This window comes from Zingiber officinale, chromosome 10A (assembly GCF_018446385.1).
Source record: "Zingiber officinale cultivar Zhangliang chromosome 10A, Zo_v1.1, whole genome shotgun sequence".
Taxonomy (NCBI): Eukaryota; Viridiplantae; Streptophyta; class Magnoliopsida; order Zingiberales; family Zingiberaceae; genus Zingiber; species Zingiber officinale.
This window is the reverse complement of record NC_056004.1, coordinates 94848451-94870444: the sequence shown is the minus strand read 5'-3', so window position 1 is coordinate 94870444 and position 21994 is coordinate 94848451. Positions and strand designations below refer to the sequence as shown.

The window sequence follows — 21994 nt, the reverse complement described above, 5'->3', positions numbered from 1 at the left end:
GATCCACGGATCGATCCAGAGGCTCTCTGTTCGCTAGGAAAGGCTTGGATCGATCCACTGATCGATCCAGTACTTGGTTTTTGCCCAAAACCAAGTCCCAAGCCTACCAAAACAACACCCGGTCAACCTTGACCTGTTGGTACACCATGCCTAGCATTTGGTTACTCCTTTGACCTGCTAGGACTTCCCACCAAGTGTCTGGTCAATCCCTTTGACCCACCTGGACTTTTATATTCATGCCAAGTATCTGGTCACTTCTTTGACCTACTTGGACTTCCCAACACCAGATGTCCGATCATCCTTGATCCATCTGGATTTTCCCTTGTCTGGCTTCACTCACCAGGACTTTCACCTAGCTTCACTCACTAGGACTTTCCATCTGCCTAGCTTCACTCACTAGGGCTTTCACCTGGCTTCACTCACTAGGACTTTCACCTAGCTTCACTCACTAGGGTTTTCAATCTGCCTAGTTTCACTCACTAGGACTTTCCTTCTGCCTGGCTTCACTCACCAGGACTTCCATTCTACCTAACATCCCAGTTAGGACTTCCCAGTCAAGTATCCGGTCAACCTTGACCTACTTGACTCTTCTTCAATCAATTTCTTATTGTCAAACATCTAAACTCAAACCAAGACTCAGCTTGGTCAACCAGGTCAACCTTGACCTGAGGGATGTTGCACCAACAATAACAATTAGACTTTGTGATTTGATTGTGTCATTTGCTATAATTTATTCAATGTATATGTTGTATTTGTTACATTCATATAAGATCTCGGTGAGTATGTTGACATATTGAGATTGGTCCACTCACATGGACAATCATCTCTGTTTGTTAAGTACAAATAGAGATAAGACCATTATTTATTGAATAGCTTATGTAGCTGAAATTAGAGATATATCCATAAGTTGAGGTCGTCTTGATAATTGTGTCAAGATGAGATCATTTATGTGTTAATAATGATCGAAGTAAATGAACCCACCATTTACTGAATCCGTTGAAGGCCAGATTAGAATTCATATGTTGAATTCAGGATTAGTCATTAGGTATATCTAGATCAAAATCTGTACGATATTAAATTTGAGAAAAACATGCACTCTTTTTAGTAAAGAGAATAACATCGTAGCATGTGATTCATATCACATGTGCTATTGTCACAATAAAGGTAATAGGAGAATGGATCCATGTTTCTCTACTATATGATACCTTTGAGATTATAAGTTAATCTCAATTTTTTGCTTTAGTGATTATTTAACTGTTTACTTGAAGTCCTAATCAGTGTTTACTACTTTAGCATGTATCCTATAGCTATGTATAATTCGGTCTATGGAATATAACTAGAAAAGCGACTGATTAGTATAAATAAATTTTAGCTAAAAAAAGAAGATTAAATATATTTACATCATTAGATGTTATTCACTGGTCGACCCATTTCCGTTATGTATAGAAATGAATGTGAATATTGGATATGGAACATGCTCTTGATATAATGGTCATTATAAGGGATTAGAGATGTTCATATTGATGTAAATAAAAATTATTTAATCCAGATAAATAGCAAAACATGGATATCTCCAAGATAATAGTTGTGCACCACTGGAAGATTGGATGGATCCTGAATAAAGGCTATGTGCCACCAGGAAAGAGGCTATATGTCATGCAGAGTGTCTCTAATTTATTTGAGCGACTAAGTAAAGTGTAAAAACTTTGTTAGTATTGATCGCTCAGAGAGTGACTATGTAAGGTATAACAATCTTCTTAGCAACTATCGCTCAATGTGCTTGTTGTCGCACGAATCATTTTCTCTAAGTATGGATTGAATATTCTAATATTGTCTATGTGACTAAATTCTCAAATAGTCTATGTGACTTATTTAGTTTTTGTGACTAACTGGTCTTAGTAACTAACATGAATGAACTAGTCTTAGTGACTTACCTTGGACGAGTGGGAGATGTAGGAAATGAGAACGTGAAAACATACCCACATTGCCCACTACTATTAATGAAAAATGTCCATTATACCCCTGGATTATTTCTCTTTATAAAGGGTGCGTCCAAGGATCATTCAACAAGAACGACAACGAAGGTTGTGGAGAAAGAGAGAAAAAGGAAAACATCCGAGGCGGTGGGATTTGGTTCGTGGAATTATGGTGAGCTTTCCGACTTTGTGATTGCTCTTCTGACAACAGGTCCAGCAAGTCCGAATATTACATTCAGCCATCGCCGATTGCAGATCTGCGGGAGATCGCTGTAAGTCTTTAATTCGTTTTAATTCATGCATTTAGAAAATCAACACCTTCAACCGGGTAAGTTTTGCCTTGAGCACAAACTGCACATTCCCTACAGTCGGACCCATCCACAAGTCTGCCACCACTTTTTGGAAATTCCCATGCAATGCCCACATGTTGAAAAACCTGAAGGGTCGGTTAGGAGCTCGATCTCGAACTAGGGTATGTACAATGTCGCATGAGTGGTCCAATAGGCAGTCGAGGGTTGCAAACTCTACATAGCTGCCATAATCTATCAACATCCAATGTGAATTTATCAAAGTTCTATCCAATTTACATGAGATCATACCATTAGTTCAAATGAGTCTGCAACCTATAGACCGAAGATCCATCAAACCATACATTTAAATAAAATATTAAAAATATCTTATTTCATAGTTTATTACAATATGTCGAGTGACTATAATATGAAATCAATAAACGAATGTAACCAAGAAACCCTCCAGTAATCCGACATTTGATATGACACTGCTCCGTAGCAATAATAATACCCACGAGAATCCTTCCAGCTTTGTTAAGTGATCCACACTTACTGTAAGTATTATTATTATTTGTTTGTTGATGCTGTATCTTTTGTGTAGTGGTCAGTGTGACTTTAGTGGAACTCCTGTGCCTTCCAGCTTTGTGTAGGGATAAAGGAAGACCAGTAAAGTCAAAGAACATGCATGCAGTGCAGTGAGGCACCTTCAGTGGGACACATTAACAACTTTGACTCCCCTTCAACCTTTCCCAAGGGGAACATCGGCCACTAGTCCAAAAGTTTGCAATTATTGATGGCATAACTTCATGGAATTAAAAAGATGTTATACTCAACTATGAATTGTCTTATGAGAATTAATGATGCAGAAACGAGCCTTCGTAGCCAATGAGATCGACAAAATTAATTAGGTTAATTATATATACTTGAATGATGAAGACAATTATGTGCATGTTTCAATGGTTTAGTATGAGTTTATTTCGATTAGACAAGCTATTTAGGGTGTGAACTTGATTACGAGATTGGATATGAGTTAATGGGATCCATCCACTTGGCCTATTTGGCTTGATTAACCCTTTTAGCATGCATGATTAGCCAAACCAACTTACTTGTCTTGATCAGTCAACTTGGTTTGTTTGACTTGTTGATTATATTCATCTAGCTCGCTTAGCCCTTTTAGCTTGGTTGGTGGCTCTAGCTCGCTTAGCCGGTCTTATTTTCAATTATTTTTGGAAAAAATACTCAAAACTCCCTAATAACAAATTAGTTTTCCTCCTCAGTCCTCATGTTAGAAAAAGTTTATTCTCAGGGGGCGTTTGGTTTAGGGGAATAGGAGTGGGGAATGGAAATGAGAATCATTGATTGCTATTGTTAATGTTTGAATTATAGGAATAGGAATGCAAATAAGGGAATGAATCCTTGAAATTGGGTAATAACTCATTCTCATGAATCTCCCCTTCAATGAGTCATTACCCTATTTTCATCAATCAAAATATTCCCTTATTCCAAAAATACCCTTGACCTAAAACTAAAATTTTCTCCCTTAATATCAAATATCAAAATTTATTTATTTATTTTTTCTTTCATATAACTTCTCTCTCCTTGTTCTCTCTCATCATATTTTCTCTCTCATCATTTTATCACACACTTTCTCTCTCCTATCACACTTCTTACTCCTTTTTCTTTTTTTTTCTCATTACACTTTCGTTCTCATCACACTTTCTCTCTCCTCACTCTCTCTTGTCACACTCCCTCATTTTTTCCTCAACACACTTTCTCTCTCATCATACTTTTTCCCACATCATACTTTCTCTCTCCTCAATCTCTCCCATGTTCTCTTTTTTTTTCATCATACTTTCTCTTTCATCATACTTTATCTCTCACCATACTTTCTCTCTCCTCAATTTCTCTCATCACACTCTCTCTCCTCATTTTTTCTCATTACATTTTCTCTCTCTTCATCCTCTCCCATCGTACTTTCTCTCACATCATATTTTCTCTCTCATCTTCTTTCATCATGCTCTCTCCTATCACACTCTCTTTGCTCATTTTCTCTCATCACACTTCCTCTCTCATCATACTTTCTCTCTCATCATTCTCTTTCATCATATTTTTCTCTCACATTCATCTTTTTCTCACATCTAATTTTTTTCTCTTATTTTTCTTTAAGGGTAAAAAAGAAAATTTTAATTTATTCCAATAGAAAATATGCAACTAACCAAACATTGCTTTTAAGAGTGATATTTATGCTCATACCCATTCCCATTCCCATTCCACAATATAATGATTCTCATTCCGATTCCTATTCCTAGGAAAGAACCAAACGCCCCCTCATTCTTTGCATGTAAATTTTTATTTGCTTCAACTCTCTAATGCATACCGATTTACCTAATTTTATTTTTATAAAATATTTAAATTAAAATTTAGTATATTTTTTTTATTAAATTAAACATGATTTTTTTTAAGCCTGATCAATCGATTAGCTTACGCTGAATCAATTGGGCCGGTATGACTCTCAATCGATTAGTTAGCTAGGTGAAAAAAGAGTCATGTTCAATTTGATAAAAAAATAAATTAGATTTTAGTTTAAATGTATTAAATTTAGAAAGAATTATATTTTCTGTTAAATTTTTTATATAAAAAATAAAGAATAATTAGATAAATTAACGGACTATTATGTTTAGTTAGGAAATAAGAATAAATATTTTTTAACATATGGATAGAAAGTAAAATTGAAGTTATGGTTGATTTTTTTTTTCACAATTTAGGGTTGTTTTCTTCTTGCTGACCTAGCTCATGTGTTTGTTTAATGAATCGGCATTAACTTTGGTGGGATCCCTCATGCCTTCTAGCTTTGTCTCAGCCTAACAAAAGCCAAATAGCAATGAAAGGACCACTTCAACATTTGTCTTCTTCTTTTCACATGCAACAGTACATGGATTGACTCCTTCCTTAAGAAGAACATCTTCCATTAGTTGAGATGTTCATGTAATGAAAGCTATACTCAACTAATCCACCACAGTACTTCTAGAAGCATTTCCCATTCAGCCTCCCTCCCTTTAGTCGGTAGAAGGGAGGATATTGTCCTCGGGATTATGGTATAATGATAGGATACTCAGATTATCATCTAGATATTTATGATTCGAGCCTCAGTTATGATAAATTTATAGAAATTTTTTCTCCAAATGGGACACACAATTAAAAAATGTTGGATTTTTGGGCTATCCGCTGTGAACACTTCTGGATTTACCTTGGTGGTCGATGGAAAACTTTCGTGAGGTCGGATCAGTCACTCCAGGCTCGACGTTACCTAACCTGATTAATCGTTTTTTTTATAGAAGGGAGGGTGCCGATATAGCTCCAACTCTTAGGTTGAACTTAACTTGTGGCTTCTCTCGGTACTCTTTTTTATAAATTTGATATCAGGTAAGATAATGATTATCTTATGGACTAATGAAATGAGAGATTGAGGAGAAATTAAGAAGAGAGATTACCAAAAACAAATTAAAAAAATCCATTAAATTTATCATAAAAGAAAATTTTGTTAATAAAAAAGAGATTAATTCTCATATTTATACATAATCTAGATCTTATAACTAAGAAATAAAAGAAATATTAAAATAAAAGAAATATTAATATATGAACTTCAATTTCAATCAATCTTATTGAAAAAAAAAATTCAGAAAATAAATTTTTTTAGAAAAAATTGAAATTAAATGTTGATATAGAAAAACTAAGACTCGTAGATACAGAAATATCAAAATTATCTTAAATATCATAAAATAAAAATTATTAAAAATAATAATAAAATCTTTAGAGTACCAGTTGAGGGCTTAAACGATAGAATTTGAATCCGAAATTTGATGGTTATAAATTTACTGATAACAAATATAGATTCTAAAACATAATCTGATTTTAAATTCCAAGTAAAAAATTTATCCCTTTAAAGTTTAGATTTTTCTTGCACCAGAACTTGAATTTTATTAAACTTGGCTTTAACTTGATTTATTTAGTTGATTTTTATATACATTAAACAAATATAAATAAAATTTTACTAAATCAAATATCAATCTTATTCACAAATATTATTCATTTATAACCATATGTCCTCAAGGCCTAATAGCCCATACTATGGTCCTTATGACAATCACATGACCAGCCCACTAGCCCATCAACTTAGAACCCTTCCTGTTTTTTCTTCATCCCCAACTCATTAATCTCATCCGATTTCTCACAACTTTGACCGGAAAAAAAAAAGTTAGATCCTCTTTAAGGCCCTCAATTCTCATGGATATAGAGAGAAGTAAATATAAATACTCACAAAGCGAAAGCGAAGTTGAAGCTGGAGACGATCCAAAGAGCATCGCTAGCTTTCTCAGAATTTCTAATGAATCATTCATCTCTACTGGTTGTTTTGATCCATTCACATGCATACTGTTCTACTCTTTCTAGTTAAGAAACAACAATCTTCATCGACTTCATGGTGCTCAATTTAGTCAATTCTCTTGAATAGACATGGATCAGCGATGCTGCTAATTAATTCCTTAAATTCAAGAACAAATCACCAGTCAAACAGCACATGAACATGGTGCGTGATTTAATTGGGAGGCTTCGCCTGGCCCTCCATTAATTATTAAACGCAATGCACGACACTGCATCGATCACTGCTGCGTCACCTGGCCGTCATCCTTAATCAATTCCCTCTTATTTCTACGTTGAAAGAGCATCGCCGCCCACCGGAAAACGCAGACAACTCATAAACCACCACCAAAGTCAACATCAACAAACTTAAGAGAAAACAATCTTCGCCCAGAGCCGCTGCATGCATCAGCATGAACGCAGCATGACGAGGAGGGACGAAGGCGACAACTTTATGGCAAAAGCAAACCACTCGATGCAGCAGCGTTCGGTTTGTCTGGCCCCGTTTCAGTACGCAACAAAAGTCCAAGGAAAGGAAAGAAAAACCGATGGAACAGAGCAGCCCCAGCTCCCTATAAGAGCCCCATCGCCCACCGTCTTCAATTCCTCAATTACACCTCCACCTTTTCTCTTCCTGCACTGCCATGGCTGATACAGACAATTACTCCTCCTCTCTGCGGAAGCCACGGCATGTGGCTAGGAAGTTCCAGGCGCGGCCGCAGCGCGAAGGCAACGGCGCCGTCGTCCGGAGAAGCATCGGAAGGTGATTGATTGATTGATTAATTGATTGATCATCTTCTCCTTCAGCACTGCAATTTCACATCTTAATTTACAGTCACCTCTTTTTGGTTCAGGTTTGAGTTGAGGTACTTCGACCCTTTTCTTGTTCTGGATGAGTTCTCAGGTGAGTTCTTCGATCCATCGCCAGGCATTACTTGTAGGAATTATCTCATAAGAACTGAAGCTTAATTCTTCTGTGCCACAGTTTGTGCTCCTGCTGGATTCCCTGACCATCCTCATCGAGGTGTATATATATACATATATCCATGATTGGTCCAGAAATTTGCATCCATTCTAAACTCAGAATTAACTGAAATTTTTGCTTCCCCCTTTTTGATACTTCAGGTTTTGAGACCGTCACTTACATGCTAGAGGTAAAGCATTCTCTTTATCTTTTGATGCTCAATTACATCAAAACAGAGCCATCAGTTTGTTGCTCTTTCACAATCATGCAGTAGGTGGTACTAGTATTTGTTGGTTTACACCATTGGCCATGTAAATATCTCAGGGAGCATTGACACATGAAGACTTTGAAGGCCACAAGGGAACGATAAAGGCCGGCGACCTGCAGTGGATGACCGCCGGCAGGGGAATTGTGCACTCTGAGATGCCTGCAGGGCAAGGGGTCGCCAAGGGGCTGCAGCTTTGGGTCAATCTCTCTTCCAGGAACAAAATGTGAGTCTTGTTTCTGAACAAAGTTTAAGCTTCCACATAGTAAAAGCAGGGACTCCCTTTAGAACACAGCAATGTGGAGCCAGGAAGAACCAATCTAATGATTTCAGGCATTGGTAGTGTCTGGTGGTTGGAGCCTAACTTTGGTTGCACATTTTGTAGGCCATAATGAATTTTCTTATGCAAAAATAATATAAAAAAAACCTTTATTTTTAGTATCATCAAGAAGGAGAGTCTTAATGTAACAATAAAATTACTATATCATGTCATAGAAACAATCTATTCTCTTATTAAAGAAAATAGAAAGAGAAAAGTATTCCTTTAACATTGTTCCATATGTCTTGACAAAGCCTATGCTTATGTAGTCTCTATCTTATCATTGTAGGATCGAGCCGAAATACCAGGAGCTTCAAAGCAAGGACATAGCTTGCACCAACAAAAATGGCATTGAGGTTCGTGTTATCGCAGGTGAGTCGATGGGAATAAATTCGCCGGTCTACACCAGGACTCCGACCATGTACTTGGACTTCACACTGAAGCCTTTAGCGCATCTTTGCCAACCCATCCCGCCTACTTGGAATGCATTCCTCTATGTCCTTGAAGGTGAGGGTGTGTTTGGTGTTGAAAAGTCCGGATCGATTGGAACGCACCATCTTCTCCTTTTGAGCCACGGCGATGGACTTGAGGTGTGGAATAAGTCGGTAAAGCCTTTGCGGTTTGTGCTTATTGGCGGTGAACCATTGGGCGAACCGGTGGCGCAATTAGGGCCGTTTGTGATGAACACGGAGGAAGAGATCGATCAGACGATCAATGACTTCCAATATTGCGAGAATGGATTTGAGAAGGCCAAGTTTTGGAGGTCGGAGGCAATGATAGCCTCAGAAGGTTGACAGTATCAACTTATGATGTTGAATGTTTATTTGTTGATACAAAGTAGTATTACTATGTATCCACTTCGCCTAGTTCACTTAAGACTAAACCTTTCATTCCATCAAGAAAAATATTCTTTAAATTTATCCAAGAAATATCGTGTTAATGTTAAGATCACATTGACCAAGTGTATTCAAGAAACTTCGTGTTCACTTATAGTGTAATTTTGTCTTAAAAATACCATTGAATTCAGCACTGCTTTAGAAATTATCAAGTTATAAGTTCTACGTGTAAAAACTACTGACTAATTTCTACAGTATAGAAATTAATAGATACCTACTGCAGATTATAGAAGATACCTACTAACTTCTGCAAGCAGTGACGGATATAGAGGAGAGCAGGGATGTGCTTGAGCACTCCAAGAAAATTCTACCACTATGTTACAATTTGAGGGACAGTAAGAAAGAAGACAAATTCCAGCTTCTTTCTTTGAATACCCTCTTCTTTTTTTTTTTGTCTAGATCCGACATTGTCTACACACTCGATAATAATTAAATTATGTGTATTTAAAATATTTACTCGTTGAAATATTATTTTAATTAAATTATCAAAATTAAAATGATATTTATTTTATTGAAATATTATTTTAACTATATTATTTCATAGAAGTAAAATTAAATATATAAAATCTACCACTATAAAAAATAGCCACTAATTACAACTATAAAAACTAAAGGATTCTCTGTTTGTAATCCTTGATCTCCTGATCTCTTTCGTAATTTACATGTCGAATCGTGACAGAAATTCAATTAAAATTGATTGTGATATCTCCTGAATTCACCTTTCCACCCAGACAGACGGTCAAAGATCGCTAGCGATGGGCAAGACACCCCTTGCTCGATGTCATACAATCCACTTACCACCGACGATTGTCTATCTCAACTCAAAATACAACCTAAATGAAAAGGTGAATTCAATAGACAACTAATTTTAATAAATTCTAGCAACAATCCGATGTATAAATTACCAAAAAGAATCAAGGATTATAAATCAAAGAATCCCCTCTTCAAAAAAAAAAATTAAAAAAAAAAACTAGCTAGTTTCTAAATTTTACACTTTATTTTTCTTTCCGTTGAAGTAAATTGTAGAAAAACTTTCATTATTAATTTGGCGGTTTCATCCACGGGAAAGCGTGGAAATTAAAGAAAAGATGGGTCATTTTCCATCTTCACTATCTACGTGGCTTATTATCTACTCACACGTTCATCTTTAGTTTTTGCCGCATTCAAATTTCCAACGCGATCCGTTTCGTGACGATAGCCGTCACCACCAGGTGGACGATGAAGGACTGGGAGCCCGCGGCAGCAGCAGCGTGACGTGACGTGACGCGACGCCGACGGAAAGGGCGACCCACCCGCAGCCGTCGGATGAGTGAACTTCCACGTGGTGGTCAAACTGGGCGGCTCCGCGGGGTTGACCGGAAGGCAGATTTTACCAATACGCCCCCTGGAAAGTGGAAACTGCGAGCCCGTCCGGAAGACGCCCACCACGCGTTCTGCCACCGTTTTCCATTTGTCCTTTTTCCTTTTTCCGTCGCGTGCCGCGTCATCGTCGGCGTTTCTCGCCCCTTGATAAAACCCAACCGCTGGTTCGTTTCTCGCCCCAGATCCCAATTTCTTCCGCCAAATCACCCAATTCTTTTGGTCTTTTTTTTTTTTCTTCCGACCTCGATCTCTCTATTCATCGATGGCGCAGCGAGAGGAGGAGGAGGCGAAGCTCCAGCGGCTCTGCGTCAACAACTGTGGCTTCCCCGGCAACTCCACCACCAACAACATGTGTCAGTCCTGCTTCCAGCTGCAATCGGCAGCGGCGCCAGCCTCCGCTTCGCCTCCCCGGTCCTGCTCTCCCAGATCCGCCCCTCCAGCACGCCCTCCGGCCCCGGTGAAGCTTCCCGAGGAGGGAGATCCGAAGGGAGAAGCTGCCGCCGCCGCGGCCGTGGCGGCGCAAGCGCCGGAGAGGCCGGCGAACCGGTGCTTCTCGTGCCAGAAGCGACTGCGGCTGGCGGGATTCCGGTGCCGGTGCGGCGAGCTGTTCTGCAGCCAGCACCGCTACTCAGACCGCCACGAGTGCAGCTTCGACTACAAGACGGCCGCCCGCGCCATCATCGCTCGCGAGAATCCCGTCGTCCGAGCGGCCAAGATCGTCAGGGTTTGAGATCGTTATGCTTGTGATAGCGTGCTGGCTAGTGCTTGCTTATTTCTGTGTGAAAGACAACGAGGAAGGGAAACCGCCACTAACGGTGGAGAAACAAAAGAACTAGGGGAAGAAGAAATCCAGAAAAAAATACTCCCTTGGGTTCTATCCCTCTAAAATCTGTAAAACAAAACAAAACAAAAAAAAAAAATCTCCTTCCTTGTGATTCCATTGCAATTCGTTTATTGAAATGATATGGATTTAATATGATATTATAGATGAGGATTGAGATCGACTTTATGATCGAAATGATGTACAAAAGAAGAGAACTGCTGTTTGAGAACCAAACTAGCAGAGAAAGGAAGATGATTCAAAAGACTCGGACCAAGCAAAGAACAGACCTGAACCCCAAAACACGATATAGAACAGCAAACACTTGAAGCAGAATGAAAAGACACAGCAAAATCCATAGCCAAAATAACTAGTCATACAGAAAGGCTAAAACTAGTACCTCTGTTAACCATCATTGATTAAGAAGGTAAGCGTTATCACTCTCATTGGTGTCCCGGTCATCTTTCTGTTAATCATCATCATCATCCAAACCAAGTACCTCTGTTAACCATCCAGACCAATTTCCTACCTGCACTGAAATTCACAGCTAAATTGATGCATATATGAACCAGGTTTATAGCAGATTACAAGGGAAAACTAAAACACTGCAGTCAACCAATGTAAGAACAAATGAGAAGGGATTATTAGCTCGAATTCAATGAAAGGTCAAGCTAACAAAAAGAAGTATCATTTATCAAGATTAAGAAGATATTACAAGAAGAAAATCACTTGGTTAACAACAAAAAGATAATATTAAGAAATTTATCAAGACAACATTGAGTTTCATAATATTGGTTGCTTCCAACTTCCAACCAAGTGTCACAAGCATAGTTCAAAAGATGAATAAATCAGGACATAGTAACTGAAGCACACAGATTATGCAAATAAAGAACAGTCTATAATGTCTTTAAAATCCCTTCATCAACATCCAAAGGAACAATACAGATAACAACACTTACAGAACTTTTTAGTTGTGCAGCGGATCTAATCCCGTCCGAAGCTAAGAAGAGTGGACCGCCGATAATGTGGTGCTGGAGTTGACCATGAGAAGACTTTAAGCTAGAAACCAAGAGGAGGGGGTGAGCTATCCTCGTCGCTGGAAGAATCTACAAACAAACCGGGCTTGCCCCAGCCTTGCATGCCGATGCTCGAGGTCGGTCCCAAAAATATACAAGGAGCAAGTTCAATGGTAGAGTAACGAAATGCATGAAGAATACGCCTTAGAAACGTGCCCTAGCCCGGGGGACACCCTCTAGTAGATCAGTGAGCAGGTCGTAATATTAGTCGTCACCGCTCAAGTCACTTTCTGATGATCTCCTGTATCAAGAAAATGAATAGTACAAGAGAATAAATAACAAAATAAGTGTATGCAGTAAGGAGTCTCTTTCCCTTTTTCCCCCTCTCGCCTCCTTTTTTTTTTCCTTTTTCTCTCCCCTCCTATCCACGGGACGGACTTTTTTTATAGGAGGGTCATGTCAAGACAAAAGATGTTAGAGGTCATGATACCCTTGTCTAAGTGTCAGAGGGTCTCCTCCAGACAAATATGTTAGAGGTCATGTTACCTCTATCTAAATGTCAGTAGATGAGACAAAAAGAGGGGTGACAAGCCCATCAGTCTAATGGGCTTTCAATGGATTGGCTCGGCTCTGGAAGTGTCGGGAGGCCCTGGTCTAGGCAGCCCTGGTCAAGCCGCCTTGGTTTGGGCGGTCCTGGTCTACTTAGCCAAGAAGTCTGGTTGGCCTGCTTGATCGATCAGTCGATTGGCCGGACGACCGGATGGTCGAACGGTCGACTTTGGAAGATTGTCAGCCGACTCTGGTATGAGTGACTTTGACCTAACTCAGCATACCATTTTGACCTCCTTTTGCATCGATGGTAGCTTTTAATACTCGCCGTATCAGGATCCAAAGCTTAAATTCCCAGCTGGGATTGGCTAGACTCTTGGGTATTGAACATGGCAACATCTAATCTGGATATGCATAACTCCATCACCTAGGGATACGAGAGATTTATCGTCCATAAATTTGTTCAAAAGTGAATAACTGATGCCAGAATCACTCAAGGCAAAACACAAAAGAACCATGACAACTGGAATCTATAAGGTGTTTTGAAAAAGACATTGGAGTGTTGGACCATGCAACATGTAGAAGAAAAAAAGGGTTAGCAGCAATATAAGAACGGATGTCTCACGTTACTAAGAATGATAAAAAAAATAAATAACCAAGAGCAATTAGATACCTCTCCAAGAGATTTTATAAATATGTCCAAAAATAATCAATCAATTCAATAGTTGAAAATTTGAATGGGTGGTGAAAAGTGTAAAGAGAGGCCAAATAAAACTTAATATATAAGAAAATTGATTGAAATATTACTAGTGATATAGCCTCACATAATGACATAAAGCATGATGGAGGGCTAATCAACTGATACTAACATTGAGAATTCAAAAAATTAACTACAAACCAGTTATATTACATCAAAAGATTGATAGAATCTATTGAAATTTGGTCTGACGCAATCAAGTTGGAATCGGGATAAATTGAGATGGCTTGACTTATCTAACTTTCCCTTGAATCTTAGCTTGATTTATAAAGAACTCACATGGAAAGAAGAAAGTCTTCGTTGATTAGCCTTTTCACACCTCTAGATTCTCCACAAGTTCAAGGATCATTCGTTCAACCTTTCCATCACCTTTTGGACGCAACACTTCACCCTTCTGTCTCTTGTTTACTATTCATCGAGGGAGGTTTACAAAACAAGATAGGTTTTTATGGATGGAGAAAGAACATAATAATATCTCTCAATCTACAATAATCCAAAAATTGTGCCTCCTTAATTAAAACTTTAAACCACTACAACATTAAACACTAACAATTTAGTATTAGTAATCTATATCAAACTTTAGATTCACTACAAGATCAAGGATCATTCATCCAACCTTCCCATCACCTTTTAGACTCGACACTTCTTTCTCTTACTATCGATCGAGTAAGGTAATTAGAACAAGATAGGTTATTGTGGATCAAGAAAGAATACAATAATATTCTACAATTGTCCTTAATTAAAAATTGACTAACCCTTATAACATAGAACATTAAATAATAACACTAATAGGTTAGTTGTTATTGATATTTTTATATTAAAATTATAATTTTATTGTTTGTTGAAATATATTTTTATTATTTAATAATTTTTATTAAAATTGTTGCATTATTTGTATATTAAATAATTAGATATGTAATGACACATATTAGGTATTCTTCTTATTATAGCTTTTTTATTTTCTTATTTCCTCACTGGTTCCGATTTCATGGATCCTATCAAATCCTATACAGCCAAATTGCGATCCTCGTATCAATTTTGACAACTATAGATCTAAGATCCTACATAGTTGGGCAGCACAACTTTTGTTATTAATGATGATGATGACAAATGGATGATGAATGATAGCTAAACATACCGTTCTCGCCAATACAGGTAAGCAGCCACACTCATGGCCTCCAGCACGGACTGGACATATTCTACTGAAAGCATCATGAAATGCACTTTTCCATAAATTGGTAGAAAAACTTCCTTGCTACTGATCAGCCAGTGATGATCCTAGCAATTTTCCTGAGATTCTTGGTGTGTACAAGTCCTCCACTGGCATTTGCATGTGGGGTGCCAATGTCTGAAATAAAAAATCACACATGAAGAAAAAGGAAGTTATTAAGAAAGTACATGCGAAGAACGAACAGAAAACAAACTGCACTTTGCCAAGTTCTAAACATGAAAGAAGGTTGCCCCATGAACTAGAGTATAACCAACAGTCTCATTCCCTCTTTATAGTTAAACTAAAATGACTAGAGATGTTCAACACACGTAATCTGGGCCAAATGGTACACATGCAGAGGTAGGTTAAATTTAGCTCTTTCATGTTGATACTTCACATTAATCATGCTAACTTACAAAACAAATCCAGACTGGTTTCTGAACTGCAATTTTGACCAATTTAATCAAAAAACTCATGGCCAAGGAGGTTCATATGTTCACCTCCAGGCACCAGATTTTTCTGGATTTCAAAATACTATCTAGACACTAGACACAGTAATGACCAAAAGGAAATAAATGAAATGTCCAATTCAACCTCTAAGCTTAAAGAGTTAAACCTCAACGAAAGTCAAGCCAGAAATTAGACACTTGTAAATAATCTTATCGCATCATCGAAATTATTTTGATAAATCAGAATAAATAAAGATGTTCAGAGTTCAGACACAATCTGGAAGAATTATCCTATTCTAGCATGTTATGTCCTATATATTCGTTTTTAATTTCTCCTGCATGAAGGGATTCAATCTAAAAAGTCAAGAACACTTCTTTTAGTTTAACTTAATGATCAATGCCTTGTGTACTTGGGAGGACAGAAACAAAAACTATAGAAAGATTTCCATAGTTTTCTCCCTTATTTACTTCGAAAAAATGAATATTTCCTTTCTTTTGTTTACCTAATGGACTAACACATTTATGAATCCATTGGCACATCATTTTCACGGGGCTGCCTGATTTTTTTTTCTTCTTCTTTTCCTTCCCTAGACATGTTTTTCCCTTTGAATTTCTTTTCCCTCTCCTTTCCATCGTTCAGAGTAACCAGAGCCTAAATGATAATCTCATCTAGAAGACTTATTAACAGTCATTAATGTCTAAAGAAACAGTAATTTGGACTGCCGTAATGTATATGCAAGACCATGTGCAAAATGTTTGCACTTCCAGAAAATAGCAGCTGATTTGAAAACCACCAATACAATTGAAATTGATAACCAGGCACAGATCCATTGGCGTGTTTATGCTGAATTAGCTATGAAACAATCAAAATTTTTTACAGGAAGAATGGCCTACAAATTTTCTAATGGTCCTATAGAAAAAAAGGAAATAAAACTTACGCACACTGATTCAACAATTCATGAGAATATCCAAGATTCAATCTTATCCAGCACTTGAGTTCTTTGATATAAAATTTTAGTACCTTGAAACATCATTACCGCAGGGTTTTGCAATATGTACAAGTCCTGCCACTGTATTTTTTGCAATTGTAGCCTTCTTGTCCTGAGTCCAATATTTGCAAGCATGAATATATAGCCTACAAAGACGCCAAGTGGAAGTGTGAACATTATGTGCTGAACTTCCATGCTCTGGTACAACAGAATAGAGAGTTGTCTCAAGAGCAGCAACTTCTCTGAGTTCTTCCTCAAGTTTTTCGCTCTGGAATCTATCTCCTCAATCTTTTGATATGCATTCACCTTGTCATCATTGATGGCATTCTCTTCAACTGTTTCATCAGCTGTACGATTACTCTGACTGCACACAGGAGCCTCATCCATCACATCTATTTCCTTAACCTCTTCAATTGTTTTGTCCTCAGTTTCTTCAGACACTTCTGATGAAGTGGTGGAAGAAACAATTATATTCTCCCTTTTATTGGTAGGAGTTTTCATTGATATTGGTTCTCTGACAGGCTTTTGAGACTTCTTTTGACTCATGATGTTTTGAACATTAGTCTACCATCTCCTTAACGATTAGCACTTCCTCTCAAGGTGTGAGTACTATTCTCAGAAGGTTCTCTTTTTGAAAGCTTCTTTGGAACCCTTGACGCTTTTTTACCTTGTTGTCATCATTAGTTGCAGTTTCTCCTTGAGATGAAAGTGAATCCCTTGCTGGTTCATAATCAGACTCTCCATCTTTACTATTCTTAATATCCTTTTCCAAATCACTTAACGATCATCTATTTCTTCACCACACTCTTAATAGCTAGTCTTCTACCCAGTAGATTCCTTGATATTATCTTAAGTTGCACCAACAGCAATCAATTTTATTTAACTGCTGAATGTTCAATCTATGCCATCAACACTGATGTTCTCCCATGCAGCAACCTTCCTTTGAAGTATCTGTGCAATAATCACAGAATTGATCAGCAACCCATCAGTCCACCATTATCTAACCCTCTTTGAATGGATCGCTGAAAGTGTCTAACATATAAAGACGCATGGATTGTGTGGTCTTCATAATTCTTCTAACTTGTTCGTAATTTTTCATCAAAGAAACCCCAGAAGAAATAGCAGAAATTATCACAAACTGTAAAAAATTATTTTTCTGCAGATTACTCTATGCAAAATTGTAATCCTTTGTACGAGCATTTTTCAAAAAGTACATCAAAGACCCACATGATTGATTTCATGATGATAATTGGCAGACAAAAATAACTAAAAAGAGATAAACTTGCAATCAGAAATATAATATCTTAGCTGAAAACATCACTGAGACGTGATCAAGTAAATCAAATTACTTATTATCATTAACCTCAAATTGTTAGAATCTTTCAAAATAAAGAGGGATTCCAGAATAGCTTTCAAAACATGGTGAAAGAAGAAGAAAGCTATTAGAGTTCATAGGGAACATTAGTGTCGTACCTAAAATTTGGAAGAAGATTCAGACAGTTAAATATGAATCCTTTCATAAAATCATGTCTTCATTAAAAGGTGGAGTTGGAGGGGGCACCATGTGTTTTCATAGTAGAGTCATGTGTAACGCATACTCATGAATAAAGCATATGACAATCCAAGTCAAGTGCAACACACGAGTAGCATAGTGCCCACGGACACATGTTAAGCATGTCATGGCATCCATGTGGCACTTACAAGAACACTTAGCAAATGAGACTTAAAGTGCATGGCACACATGGTTCAATGTAACACTTTGCTAGTGAATTTTTACAATTCATACATCGGCATCGTTAAGTCACATACTTAAGTTACTGCTGCATAAGAAGTCTCCCTCCACTTTTACTGCCAAGTAGGAGGGTCAATCCATGTGCAAGTTGCACAACAACAATTGAGTTTGAGCACAAGTAGTGTGATCTAGCGAACCAACATATTTGTGTGAATAAATAATTCAAAATGTGTGATCTAAATCATTATAGTGACACGAGAAAATTTTAGATGATTGCAGCAAAGGATGCATATCAACGAAAAAGTTTAGATTAGTGTATATAAGAATTAGAGTGAGCTAGGAAAATTGACTTCAAGTTCAAGAGAACCCGCAACAAGTTAGCATTAACCATTCTCAATCTAGTGACAGCAACCTTCTTCCCAATGCATGAAGTTCTAACCAAAACTATGCACATTGGCGAGTTGATTAGATAGAGGTGTCAAAACGATCAATCAAGGCGAGCAAGGCATAAGCCCAAGGCCTGTTTACATACCATGCAAGACAGATTGGACATGATATGGTTTTTTATCACCAGTTGTGTCCGGCACAAGCTCTAATATTAGCAAGGGTTGCCCAACACAAACCTAAGCCCACTAAACATAATATTTGTTAAAAATAAAATATTAAAAATATATGAGAAAATTTTAAAAAACAAAGAAATATAAAAAATATTTTAAATAAATAATTTATTTTAAGTATTTTTTGTTTTCTATTTTTTTTTTTGTTTTGAAATTCTTGGGTCAAGCAAGTAAATTGCACCCGACTCACGAGCCAAGCCAATAACCACCCTACTCAACTTAGCCGGATTGAGTTCAACATGACAAGACATATTCTGTCACGGGCATGACCAAATCAATCTGCGTCGAGTCACGACTTGGCCCGATTTATAGCTATAACATTAGAAGAACTTGCTTTCTAGTTGGATGGAAACAACTCTTCTTCGACAATGCAAGCTATAGAAGAAGCATAATTCATCATATGCTTGAAAAAAAATTAATGGACCTCAGTTGCACAGTAATGGTGCAGACAAATGGAAACTTTAGGAAAATTGGCTATGCAATCAAGTATCACCAATTGCTACAAGTCCATCATTTTTGACCCATCAGCATCCAAAATTCTCAAACACAAATAGTAAAATTGATCCTTCTAGAGAAATGTGTGCTTTGATGGTTGTATAGAATAACTAATTTGAAGAATTGCCATTATGCCACACAGAATTCATTTTTGGAACCGCACAAAAAGAGTGATTTGCGCATTTATATAATGCTTAATATTAAGAAATAGCAACGAGGGTTCAGCTAAGAGAACTTAGCATTCCATGTCAAGAAGCCAACCAGAATCCATCGCCATAGCGTGTTTGCTAAAATCATTTTACCTTAAATCTATCTTTCAAAGTGAAACACATTTCAAATGCGAAGAAGCCTGCCTACCAGAATGCATTGCCATGTGAATTCGATACTGTAAGTTGATTTCCTAGTCACAAGAGGAGCATCTCGAAGAAGTTAAGATTCAATAGTGGTGGTCTAAACACTTTTGCACGGACCTTAGTGCAAACACAATACAACACCCAAAGAGGTCCAATGATACGATTCTCAGTAATAGACACCTAATAGAGCCAACACGCCTGACGCGTCTTGGCATAACGCCGATCTTCAAATTCCAGTATCACTCGGCTAACTACCGATCCAAGTAAATACAAAAATCAATAGGCGAACGAATTTACTTCGAGAGAACCAGCCATCAGACCATACAAAAGCAGTGATCGATGAGTGACGAAAAACAACAAAGCAATCAAGCACAATCAAATGTTCCAGAACTAAGCAAACAGCAACAACAAAAAAACGCAAAGAGATTGCATCGAAGGTAAAAGATAGGGTGTAGATCTCAACAAAACCTAGGCTCCTACAGATTGCCCGCCAAAGAGATCCAGTCCAACCCCCAGCGCTAACAAGCCAACAAAAACGCAAATGTCCGAAGTGAAATGGCCACTTTCCAGAAAAGCAGAGAAGGCCCACGAGACAAATGACAGGACGGCGAAGAAGAAAATAATGGAGAAAAAAGTTTGGGATTCACCTCTCCGCCCGCTAATGACGCCTCCGCTTCTGGATCTCCGTGGAGAGGGCGGCAGTTCATCCGCACTGTTAACTGAGCACGAATGCCGGACTCCACCAGCAATCTATGAACTCAACCTGATGGAGAATTTTGAGGTCCGGGCGCAGGCACGATCGCTCGCAGCAACTCCCCCCTCCCTATATTTATTTATTTTTATTATTTTTTTTAATTCAGATGTCCAATTTTTATTAGTTTGAGGTCAGGACGCAGGCACGGTTTTTCATTCATAGGGTTGTAAATGAATAAAATATTTATGAATATGTTTGATATTCGACTTAATAAAAATTTATTTATATTTATTTAATATATATAAAATTAATTAAATAATAAATTTAAATAGTTCATTAAGTTAAATAAATAAATTTGAACACATATATATTCAGCTCGTTAACATTCGTGAATAATATTCGTGAACAACGTTTATAAATAATGTTCATAAATTATATTCATTAATAAAATTATTTTCAATAAGCTAAATAAATAATAAAATAAATAAATAAATTTAAATTATTAAACTTAATAATCAATCAAACAAACTTGAATTTAGAGCTTGATAATATTTAAACGAATCAAGCTCTAACTAAGCTTAAGCCAAGCTCGAATCAAGCTCAAGTCAAGCTTAAATTGAGAGTTTGATAATATCTAAACGAATCAAGCTCAAGTCAAATTTCAAACAAGCTCAAGCTCAAGCTCAAGCTCAAACTCATAAAAAATAAATCAAGCTAAACTTGAACACTCATTTTAAAAACTTAATTTATTTTAAACTCAACTTGATTCAACTTAATTATCTTATCAAATAAATTTAAACACCTTAAACCTCAACTCAACTCAACTTATTTATAACCCTACCCACCTTTTGATTCGCCATCTTCTTTTCCCTTCCATTTTAGCAAAAAATAAAAATTAAATAAAATAAATAAAAATTAAACAATTACGTAGCAGTCCCGGCTCCCCACGCCCCTGCCAGAAATAAATCATCGGGGCCACGGTAACCCAGAGAAGATAAACACCTAATAAAATATTTTCCACCGAAATTGACCTCAAGATCAGGCCTTTTACATGATTAATTGACCCATCGATATTGGGTTACTTATATAAGTACTTTATCGTTGGGTCGTAATCCGGAGTCTTTATTTATTTATTTATTTATTTAATATTAATTTTTTAATTGATTAAAAATAATTAATTTAATCTCATAAAAATTTAAATAAAAAATATAAATAACTCATCATTTCGTAGTCAACATTTTAAGATTGTTTTCACATGCGCCACAGTTAGAAAGTGACATGTAGATGGCTAAATAATTGTGAAAGTATTATATCAATTTATTATTATTATTTTTTAATTCACACTAAATATCTAATTTACATGAATCTTAAGGATGATCAACTCAATCCTAAAAATTTTTTTTATTAATAATCAGAATAAATTAGAAAGCACTCGTAGCAAATAACTCATCAGTCCAGTGTTCTTAGTGTTGGATAGAGACACATGTACGAGGGAGGTAAATCACATGATTTTTTTAAAACTAATTTTATCGATTTTATAAAATAAAGTCTGCAGTGAAAAATTAAATAAGAAAATAAAAATTCGATCGGTTTTACTTAGTTCGAAACCGTCGACGACTCCTACTCCAAGACCGAAGTCCCGCAGATCTATCAACGGATAATCTATTAATAATTTCTTCCGGAACCACTGGAAGAGGGAATCAAGTATAAAAAAGAATAGGAAAAAGTGTAATATGCTACACTTTTCCTTTTGCAATAATTAAGTACAGAACTGAACTTCGTTACATAACACTTTTGAAGATGATCGGATCGTGCTCGTGCTCGG

At 37.0% G+C, this 21994-nt stretch overlaps 3 protein-coding genes across 9 annotated transcripts; 2 read left to right on the top strand and 1 right to left on the bottom strand.

The window, feature by feature from the left end:
• Positions 1–7274: 7274 nt before the first annotated feature.
• Positions 7275–9256, top strand: LOC122027078 (pirin-like protein). The gene is made up of 6 exons (XM_042585909.1): positions 7275–7445; positions 7537–7586; positions 7668–7706; positions 7808–7836; positions 7971–8137; positions 8520–9256. The coding sequence occupies exons 1-6, from the start codon at positions 7327–7329 to the stop codon at positions 9022–9024; spliced, it is 909 nt and encodes a 302-aa protein (XP_042441843.1). The 5' UTR covers positions 7275–7326; the 3' UTR covers positions 9025–9256.
• Positions 9257–10656: 1400 nt separating this feature from the next.
• LOC122027080 (zinc finger A20 and AN1 domain-containing stress-associated protein 11-like) lies at positions 10657–11428 on the top strand. Its single transcript, XM_042585912.1, has one exon. The coding sequence runs from the start codon at positions 10751–10753 to the stop codon at positions 11216–11218; it is 468 nt and encodes a 155-aa protein (XP_042441846.1). The 5' UTR covers positions 10657–10750; the 3' UTR covers positions 11219–11428.
• A 214-nt stretch (positions 11429–11642) lies between these two features.
• Positions 11643–20312, bottom strand: LOC122027079. Of its 7 annotated transcripts, XR_006124283.1 has the most exons (5): positions 20123–20312; positions 19944–19993; positions 16311–17416; positions 12268–14978; positions 11643–11837 (listed from the first exon to the last, which is right to left on the bottom strand). XR_006124283.1 is itself a non-coding variant. In XM_042585910.1 (2 exons), the coding sequence occupies exons 1-2, from the start codon at positions 16822–16824 to the stop codon at positions 14893–14895; spliced, it is 600 nt and encodes a 199-aa protein (XP_042441844.1). In that variant the 5' UTR covers positions 16825–19456; the 3' UTR covers positions 12165–14892. The 7 variants fall into 7 exon arrangements, 1 of the variants encoding a protein (XP_042441844.1); XR_006124279.1 differs by lacking the exon at positions 19944–19993; XR_006124284.1 differs by lacking the exon at positions 19944–19993 and having other exon boundaries at positions 16311–17354.
• Positions 20313–21994: the final 1682 nt, after the last annotated feature.